The following is a 10083-nucleotide window of genomic DNA, read 5'->3' as shown; positions in this document are numbered from 1 at the left end:
CCCTCAGACAAATTACACATCACTGGTTAAAAGAATGCATGCACATTAGCATGCAAGATGTACAAAAGCAGCATATATATGTATTTTTTCATGTGTTTTCTTAACCATTCTATATAGCTCGCAGCCCACATGAATGCAGTACTCTGCAAAAACAGCTGGATGAATATAAAATTACAGGTAATTTATACTTGAATGAAGAATGTGTTGATACATTCGGTAATATAATGTGGGGACACTGTTTAAATGGTCTTAAATGAACATAATCTGATGCCTATTTAATCTTTACAGTTCCTGGAAATGTGAAACCTCACTGTTTATACGATACATAAAAGATTTCCTATTGTGTGTATGTGTATGTGTATGTCATATTGTTTTTTTTTTTTTTTTTACTCCTATTTAACATAGGAGTGAAAAAAAACAGCTCTGCCATTATCATTTCATATGGATGCCTGAAACAGCATGCCCCAGTCTGCTGCCACTTAATTACCTTCCAGTCAGCCTGAAGAAATCTGGCTCTGATCCAGACAGACTCTCTGGAGAGGAGAGAAGCGTACATCTAAGCCATTGGTTTCAATTTACCAGGGGACAAATATTGCTTAAACACAGGATTCACTGGCCACCCTAAAATAGAATTCAATGATTCTAGATGGAAATAACAGCATTACATTAGTAATTTATTGTTTCATCAGGTGTCACTTTGGGGAGTTGTTCCATTGATAAATTAGTGACAGACTCTGTGGGTTTGAAGAATTTTAGTTTGAGATACGACACCCCAATTAGTTTTAACTCACAGGAGGTTTACATTAGTGAGTGACAACACGTGTCAATGATACAGAAAAATGTGCCATTAATGAAGGAATGAAAATACTTAAATGATTACCTACATTTTATTTTATGGTGTATTTCCCCTTTAAGAGGCCAATGACTCCTCTGATTCATGAGTATTTAAAGCAAAGTACTGGAACAGATTTTAATAGCCATAATACTCTGTACTATACAGCAGGGTGACATCATACATGACTTGTGTGTCCCACGCAAACATATTTTACTAATTCAAAACACTTATGTAGATGTGTTGTGCATTGCAACATCAGCATTTATTTCATGCATGAACTGTTGATGTCTAACATGATTACTGCAAGTGGCATATACTCGCAACATGCTGTAATTATGCAGGGGAAAGTCAACTATTCATGCCAGCTTTTGCCACACTTCTGCACTGCAGGATCCGTTAACCAATGAACAATTCAACCCCTGAGGGGTGAGGGCCTTACTGAAGGAGGGGAATAAGGGGAGATTTTCTGTACTCTGTGTTTTGGTGTTTTTCAGCTTATTGTTCTTTTTTTCATTAGCAAATTGCATCTGTTTGGATCAATTTCTCAAACAGCTGTTTAGTGAATAACTACTCTCAGCCACAACACAACAGAGACATGCAAGAATGTCCAGGCTGGTAAAAACTTATTGACTTGTAGCACACCCTGTAGAAGGTGATGGATCCTTCATGCACAGAGGTGGAAGATGTACATAGGTCTTTGTGTGAAAGTGCCGACACAGCAATTTTTCTATACTTCTTATACAAGGAAAAGTTCATCTTTCCATTTCTGAAGTGCAGGGTCATGTGGGGTTGGAGCCTATTCCAGCTATCTACAGGCAGGGTAGACCGTGGACAGGCTGCCAGTCCATCGCACTCACACTCACACCTACGGGCAATTTAGAGTCAGGTCTTTAGAATGTGGGAGGAAGACAGAGTACCTAGAGTAAACCCAACAGTGCTAACCACTGCCTCACTGTGCCGCTGCATGCAAAAGTCTATGATATGGCATTAACCAGTGAATAAGCAGAATGTTAATGCTGTAGCTGCTATAGGTGGTGGTATTATATGTGTTGTGATGTTGTGTTTGCAGATGAAAAATTTTTGTTTGAATTTGATTTTGCAGAGATATTAGTTTATTATTATTTTTAATTTGTAATTTACACATATGTGAGTCCTATACCCATTGCTTCTTTAAGTAAAGGCTGAAACCACCATTTAATCTTCCGTAAATGTGGAATAGAAATATAAAATATTGTAAATACAGTGCAGTGTAGTCAAGTACATGTATCCAGTGACTTTCCACTTCTGCTGATATATGAATAGTCAGCTGTTAGCTGTCATGTTCAACATGACATCTTTATGGGGTGATAATAAGCTGTGTTTACAGTGTGTTGGAATCACTTAGTACGCTGGAATTTCATCATCGCACTCTGGGAGCCACCGCTGAAGGCTACTGTTGCCACAATACTTATTGATCTGACAGTGCAGCCTCACAGGACAACACGTTTTTAATCAGAAGCATGAATCACGTGGTTCGGGTCTGTTACTCATCTTTTAGTGGAAGCGGAGGCTCGTGGGCAGCGGCCGTAGCAGTAAGGTGCTCATCTGACGCGCTGACGTCACCAAATCTTTGACAGCACTTCCTGGAGTGGTGTTTGTTGTGGGAAACAGACACGGTGGTGCTGAACTGGTGGTGGTGGGGATTTAGGCCGCATAAACGGCTGCAAAGACGGTACAAACTGCTACACTGTCCCACCTCCAGGCATGTGGCCGCGGCAGCTTTCGACCGGTGTCAGATAAGACAGACAGGAGACGTGACGGTTGAGACTGAGGAAGGACGGAGGGGGGAAATATTCAGAGCAGAGCCGCCGACAGCACGGAGCTGTCGCGATGTTGTAGCTAAACCATGGACAGCAGAATAAAGTAAGACTTTTGTGTTCACTTCTCCTCTGTCGTTTCTGTTTGTGTACAGCGGTCGAGCTAACGGCTAGCGTGTGGTTCAGACTGGTAACGTTAAACCAGGGGAGCTGCATGTGAAATGCGGAGGAATGTTTAGCGTAATTCGAGCCATCTCCAGCAGTGGATTTAACGGCCAGGCCAGCTGGCTCGACAGCATTTGGGTCAGTCTGTCGCTGTGACTACTGACTGACCACCAATTAGCAGCCCCGCTAGCCAAGCAGGCGGCTTTAAATAGGTAACATGTGTACACAGCATAACGTTATGTTGTCACAGATAAGGGGACTCGTCAACGTACATGCAGACTAAAACACTCTCAGAAACCATTAGCGAACTGCTGGTATTGACACTGTTTGCTGTTGACAGCGTAACTCAATTTAAAGTAGGACAAGAGGGCTCAAGTCCACTGTATGAGTGCATGTGCAGCGGAATTTAACGCTGGTACTGGGTGCACACTTGTTGCCCATGATTGTGGTTGTGATTGTGTGTAACAACAATATTTAATTCTTTACAGGGAGAATCCAGAAAGGACATTTGATCTGGTTGTACAGGTGGCCTGTCCTGCATCGGAAAATGAGGGTAGGTTTTGCCTCTTGCTATTTATTATGAATAAGTCACTCTGTAGTGTGTTGCATGGTGTACACAAATAAAAAAAAAATACTTTAATGTGCCCTGAAGATATATGTAGGTGTTGGAAGGTATGATATAGGGAGGGTGACAGGTGTTTTTCCTTATTAGATGACATTTTATAGATCAAAAGATGAACTGATTAATCGAGAAAGTTATTGGCAGATTAATTGATAAGAAGCACAAGCAGTTCCACATATAAATAGGGCATGCTAGTTTTCAAATGATTATTAGGGGTGAATGATGTGTTTTACAGCTTTCACTACAAGCATGGGCTGTTCAGTTATTTGAAGGATTATGCAGTTTAAAGTCAGTAGCTTTTGTTGTATGTCTGTGGTAAATATGAACTGTCTGAAATGGTAGATGGCTTTTGATCTTGTCATGCAAGGCAATCCATGAGGAACTATAACAACACTAGTGCAGGATCTCCAATTGTATAGAGGGCTGCTGAATTTGATTTCCACTTTATCAGTGCGGAATAGTTTTAAAACAGAAATGACACAAAAATTAATGTCCAACTTTATGCTTAGTCACTCAAATACTTGTATACATCAATCCTGCCTCGCACAATAGCAATTACAAAGAAGAATACCAAACAGTCTTGGGGAGAAGTGAGAACATTAAAATAAATTTAATATCTGTGACATGTAAAGTGTCACCTGTGTGCAGTGCACTTTTGTCAAGAGTTTCGGTATTGCAGATATGTTCTGTGGAAAAATGTGACACACCACCTGTGGGGCCCACATCTACCTTGATCTTGATGTTCTTATATGCTGGTTGTCTGTTTTTTTTTGCACTCCATATGTTTGTAAAAATGACTGTTTTTTCCTTCAGTTTGTAATTACAGTCATTGTATAGCCAGGATACCATGTAATGCTGGTAGCAGTTGCTCAGTGCACTTGCTCATTATTTTAAATCAGACAGCTAGCGTCACAGAGCTTCACTGCATGACTCCACTGTTGCACAATGAGAGTGATTATTATGGTTGCAGTGTCATTATGTGTGTGAGCTTACCGTGTCTGGATGCTAAGTACAAGAGATGATCAACTCGGATCAGGATTAAAATGAGATGTTATCTGCTTTAAGACCTCCTGGTATTGTTGTGCATCCTTCATTTCTTTGATCGATTTTCCACTCGCTGCCATTTTTCTTGCTACCATGACCCCACAGAGATTGTTTTAGAAAGTTCATGCTTGGGTCAGCAAGTTGCATTTATTGTTCTGCTGTTTGCGGTGGTCAAACATTCTAGCCATGATGGCCAAGGCTAGCCAGGAGAATAACTGTGGCCAGTGAAGAACAACACCATATTCTTTCTGTTATGAATATGGGAAATAAAGTCACCTATATTTCACATTAATATCCAGTGTCGTTCATAAGTCAAATATCATGTAAAAACATTTTCGCTGCATATTACACTGGCTGTCTTATTTTGCCCACTCGGTGTTGACTTTAAAGAGGTGTTATTGGATGGCTCTCTTGCAGCTGCTGAGCTGACCAGAGTAGACTGAAAGTTGTCTTTGGATGTAGTTTTCATATTGGATTTTAAACCAAACTCATAAACCACCATCCTGCACTGTAATAACTGACTTCCTCCATGTATGATCTGGGGTCAGACTCATATCCGGACTCCTGCTCCCTTGAGCAAAGCTACAGAGCAACATTTGCTCTGCTTTGCTGCATTTGCATTTGACCAGGCCAGATGGAACATACACATTTGACCACAGTGCTTTCTCTGCTTTGAGTTCTGATCAGGTGTTAGAATCTCCTTTCTGAGGAAGTGGATATGATTTTGATACAGGATATACTTTTTATCTAGCAGGTTGGAGTGCATGCTTGTGGTGGGTTGCTTTTTTTTTAAAGAAGCAGTTTCAGATATACCATATGAGGAATGAGTCACTTCTCTCTGAATCTGATCAATTTCCCCTTCTTTAACTTGGTGTTAGCTGAAGTCTGTATACATTGAAATGCTTCTTAAATGGAGTGTTGTCGTTTTACTTGGTCTGAAAGAATTGATTGTGTGTGAATGGGATGGATGTTAAGCTAAAATACAACTTATCCCGTAGCTATGTTTGGATTTGTCCGGTATGAGCCATCATTGTGAGCTGAATGGGTTAATGTCATGAGTCATAACAGGCAGGCTCTGGCCAGGCTGTGAAACCTACAGTCACCACAAACTAGAGCTGTTTCTTTCTGCAGCCAAACAGGAGGTACTTTGCCAAAAAGTGCCACTTCACATTCACACATTATCTTCCCACAGCCTCACAGAGGCAAACAAACAATAGTGCAATCATGATAGACTATAATTAAATTGTCATAGCAACATTATGTAGAACATTTGAGCATTTGGTGAAGTGGTGAACAGCTTAAAGACTACTTGTTTCTCACATCTCCTCCTTACAGTTTAGGGAATGCAAGTTTAATTTTAGATTGATTCTGGCTTTGTCTCAGTTGCTAAAAACTCCCTCTAACAGCAGTTTGTTTCATCCTGAAATGCTTAAAGAGGTACCCTGTCTGAATGGAAAGCTTGGTGTGTGTGTGTGTGCAGAGGTTTGCTGATGCTGCACCATTGTTTTGCCAGTCTAACCACATCCTAGTCCTGCAGCATTGAAACTAGATCCATGTGCTACAGCATGAATTGACATTTCCTTTGTCAATATCAGTTTGACAGCACAAAGTTTAAAGTGGCTCTAAGCCCTCGGAGACAAAGTTACCTTAGACCTTATAGATGGTCAGTAGTATGCCTTGTCCCCTAGCTTCCTGTGTTAATTGGTTTTCACACCTTCTATAGTCAGCACTATGCATGCAGACAACACCCACAACGTCTGTGCAAGTAAAAATGTTAAGCTATAGACTTGCTGACTGCTGGGTGCAGCTGCTAATGTTAGCTCTACTGCTAAGGGGTATTTAGTTTTAGCCTCATTTGGATGTGCACCAAAAGAATTTCACAACAAGTGACAACCTGAATGAAAGGTCAAAATAAAAGTGGCAAAACTCAACTTCTACTCTGCTCTAAAAGAAGTCAGTTAAAATGACTTTACATTCAAAATAAACATGTTTACAGCACTGTACAGCTCATTTTTACATTTTATGATAACTGGGAGATTACATTAAGGCTTTAAGTTGTGTAATTTTAAGGATGAATGACTGGTGGGTGCAGCCTGCTTGATAGCTGCTCAAAAAACTTATCTCCACCTTGGCTCTATTTTCTTTGCCAATATTTGTATTAGCAGTGCAGGACGGCTACAGGAACAGCCAACATGCTGATTTAAAATTTCCACAAAGAGCTTCACAACCACTCTCCAGAAAACCTACAGGTGACATCACCAAGGGTTTGCTCATCGTTATTTACAGCCTATGGTTTACAAATACTCTTCTGCAGAATTCTAATGAATAGGCATGTGGTACACATGTCACACATGTGTTTACGGTTGTGTGGTTTGTTCAGTTCAGGACCTGTGCATCAAGTAAAGCAGGGAGGCATTGTTTCCCAATGGCACAGAGACAGGTCACTCTCCAATTTTTTTTTAAAGCGACTAGCAACAAATCTAGGGACTTTGTGACTTTGGAGACTCACGTAAAAGCATGTCATCACAAAGTTACCTTAGACCTTATAGATGGTCAGTAGTATGCCTTGTCCCCTAGCTTCCTGTGTTAATTGGTTTTCACACCTTCTATAGTCAGCACTATGCATGCAGACAACACCCACAGGTTTACAGACAGGACAGCAAGAAGCCTGTGTTTTATGAAGTTGTTTCAGTGACTTTTAAAACCACCAGATCTCAGAATAGATTTCCTTAGTCATTATGAAGACACAGAAAACATTTTAGTTGACAGCTTAATATTTATCAGTTTGATAGATTTACCTGTGCTGTACCTGTGCTGTATGAAGTTGTTAATTATAATCTGAGTAATTAATCAATTAGTGAAGTAATTAAAATAAAAAAAGTGGATTTCAGCTAGAACTAACTGTCTATTAAGACTCTATCTACTTACCTAAGATAGGAAAGACTCAATTTGTCCTGAAATGAAACGTCATGTCTTCAACATGTCATTTTGTGTTTTTATGGTCTTTTCATAGACCTCTGGGAGGTTGCCCAAATTTTGCATCACCATCCTCAAAGACAGCACTTTCACTACATTCTGTTAAAATACTCATAAACAGCAGACATAAGGATCTGTGTTGTTAGGCTGACACTGCAGGTCTGTCACTTTGAATAATGTGGGCTTTGTTGCTATTGATAAATGACCTTTGCAGCTGATGCATGCCTTAGAGCTTGACACAGGCATCTAGCTCAGTAAATGTCTTGCTATAGTTAAAGAGCATACTGTTAAACTGTAAATGTGGAGTTTAACGCATGTCATTTAGAAAAATTAACTCTTGAGAGTGTTCTGTTTACATGCTCCTAAGTATTACTCCCATGGGTAGGTTTGACTCTATCTCTCTAAAATTGTAGAAAAATAACATCATCAAGGCAAGTCTCCTTGTATCTTCCAGTAAATCTAAGAGCAGCAGCATTCCACAACAGAAGTGTTGCTGGAGGAAAATAAAAACAAGAAAATAAAGCTTGCAGCTACAATGATGGCAGTGTTCATATCTGGACTTGGCCTCACACTTCTAACTGTGGATGTGTGGATAGATGACAGACACTGGCCCTTTTTCCTCACAGAGGTCCATGGAGACCTGGCCTCCCTGTTCAGCCCGAGCTCAGTTCCGCTTAGCTGTGTTGGCTCAGTGCTCTGTGGACGCTCAGGCTGTGAGCAAGCGTTGCCTGAGAGCGTGACTGGCATGCTAGCTACTAGCGGCCCTGGCTACATAAAGCCATATTGATGTGCTTCCAAGATGCTGCCAAAGCTAGCAGATGACGCTAATGCTGCCAAGGCAGTAGGTGGGGACAGATGCTACCTGTCCTCGCCCGCTCCCTCCAGCCAGATTGTTCCCACTAACAAAGCAATAAACTTAATAGATCAGCATATCAATTTTACAGCAACATTCATGCTGCAATTAGGGGAACGATTTACTGTTTTAGAAAAAACCTAAATGATGGCAGCTTGGTGAGCTGATATCTCTCTGTTTTACACACTTTAGGCCTTGGTTCCTCTCTCTCCAGTTTCCCTAACATCACTGTTTCCTCTTATTGACTTACTTTTTCAGTGTTCCTCCTATATAAATAAGGGAATATAACAGATTATTTTGTCTGAAAGACTATTTGAATGAATGTGAATGTTTTTAAAGCCCTACCATAGGCAGACTTTATGATATCCTTTTGTGGATGGATGAAACAACTTTTTGTTATCTTGTTTCTATCTCATGTTTGTGCCTGTCATTTGTATGCCTTTGAGTATGTCTTTTTTGTGACAGGTTCAACACAGCTTGTATGAAAGTAAGCTGCTGTTAAAGTATGCTTTATGTAAAGAAAAAAAACAGAAAGCAAAAGTACAGAGGAGACATATTCCACCCTTTGATTTGTGTGGCCTTATAGCTTTACTTTATCCAATTATGAAAAGTTACTTTTGTTCTGTATCCTAAGAACATTTTCACAGAGACCTGGAGGTCTCACGGTGTCACCTACTATTCGCTAGTTAGTTATCAATCTGCTTCCTTCTCTGCTGTAGCTCCTTCAAACAGCAATGTGATATTCACTTTTTTTTTTCCCTTCGGCTTTCACCCCTTCCCATTTCCACCCTTCACATTCGTAGAGCAAAACTCCTGTGTAGTAGAACTTTTAGAAAAGGTTGAACATTGACATTCTGCAAAATGTCAGAATTGCTCCTTGACCCAAGCATTGCCAGTTCTGAAGTCTGATTGGATACCAACTGCGTGTTGAGTTCATGGTGGGCTCACACTCAGACGGGAGGCCATTGGAGTACTAACAGATGCCATGGCAGCAAAGAGGGTGTTGATTGGTCATTAGAGAGGCCACACTCCTCCACTCACACTCCTGAGAGGACCCCAGGGTCTCACACTTTGTTTATCTCACAACCCTTCTGCCTCTCTCTTTTGTCTCACCCATATGACTTTGCTAAATTGGCTCTTTTACACAGAATCAGATATCATCCAAGTCTTTGTTATCTTGTGTCTGTTTTTATTCTCAACAGAAATGAGGAAGTCTCTTAACTTCCCTGCTGTGGTATGGTAATAAAGCGCAGTATGAGTGAACTTTGAGAAGTCCCCTCCCACTCTGTGTCAGAGTGAATATAGCATCAGGTTTGATCCACATTCTGTCTGTATTCAGGGTGATGGTCAATGGATAATCGGACTTCAGTGTTTGTATTAATGCCTTGTACTTTAGGAACACTGTTCTCAGTGTGTGTTTGGATACTTCCACATTTGAATTGAAACCAGTATGCGACAGTCAGTGCTGTATTGCTGTTGTTGTTGCTGTCATTCTGTAAAATATCACCAAAAGCATAACCCACCTTACATTCTATACTCAGGTTAAAGCCTCACTGTTTGAATGTATACTAACTGGCATGTTGGTAAGACATTTCTGGTGTATTTGCCAACGTCTGTGCAAGTAAAAATGTTAAGCTATAGACTTGCTGACTGCTGGGTGCAGCTGCTAACGTTAGCTCTACTGCTAAGGGGTATTTAGTTTTAGCCTCATTTGGATGTGCACCAAAAGAATTTCACAACAAGTGTCAACCTGAATGAAAGGTCAAAATAAAAGTGGCAAAACTCAACTTCT

The 10083-nt window shown here is 40.5% G+C and overlaps 1 protein-coding gene across 3 annotated transcripts in view; it reads left to right on the top strand.

Annotated features, from left to right (window-relative positions):
• Positions 1–2413: 2413 nt before the first annotated feature.
• The window catches only part of dennd1b (DENN/MADD domain containing 1B), a 95986-nt gene continuing 88316 nt past the window's right edge, over positions 2414–10083 (top strand). The window contains exons 1-2 of one of the 3 annotated variants that reach the window (XM_028403581.1): positions 2414–2737; positions 3285–3349. In XM_028403581.1, coding sequence (XP_028259382.1) covers positions 2721–2737; positions 3285–3349 — 82 coding nt within the window. In that variant the 5' untranslated portion in view covers positions 2414–2720. The remainder of the gene's footprint in view (positions 2738–3284; positions 3350–10083) is intronic. The other 2 variants (XM_028403579.1, XM_028403580.1) reach the window with 2 other exon arrangements.

Source organism: Parambassis ranga, chromosome 4 (genome assembly GCF_900634625.1).
Source record: "Parambassis ranga chromosome 4, fParRan2.1, whole genome shotgun sequence".
NCBI lineage: Eukaryota > Metazoa > Chordata > Actinopteri > Ambassidae > Parambassis > Parambassis ranga.
The sequence above is the reverse complement of the archived record's forward strand: the minus strand, read 5'-3'. Positions and strand labels throughout refer to the sequence as shown.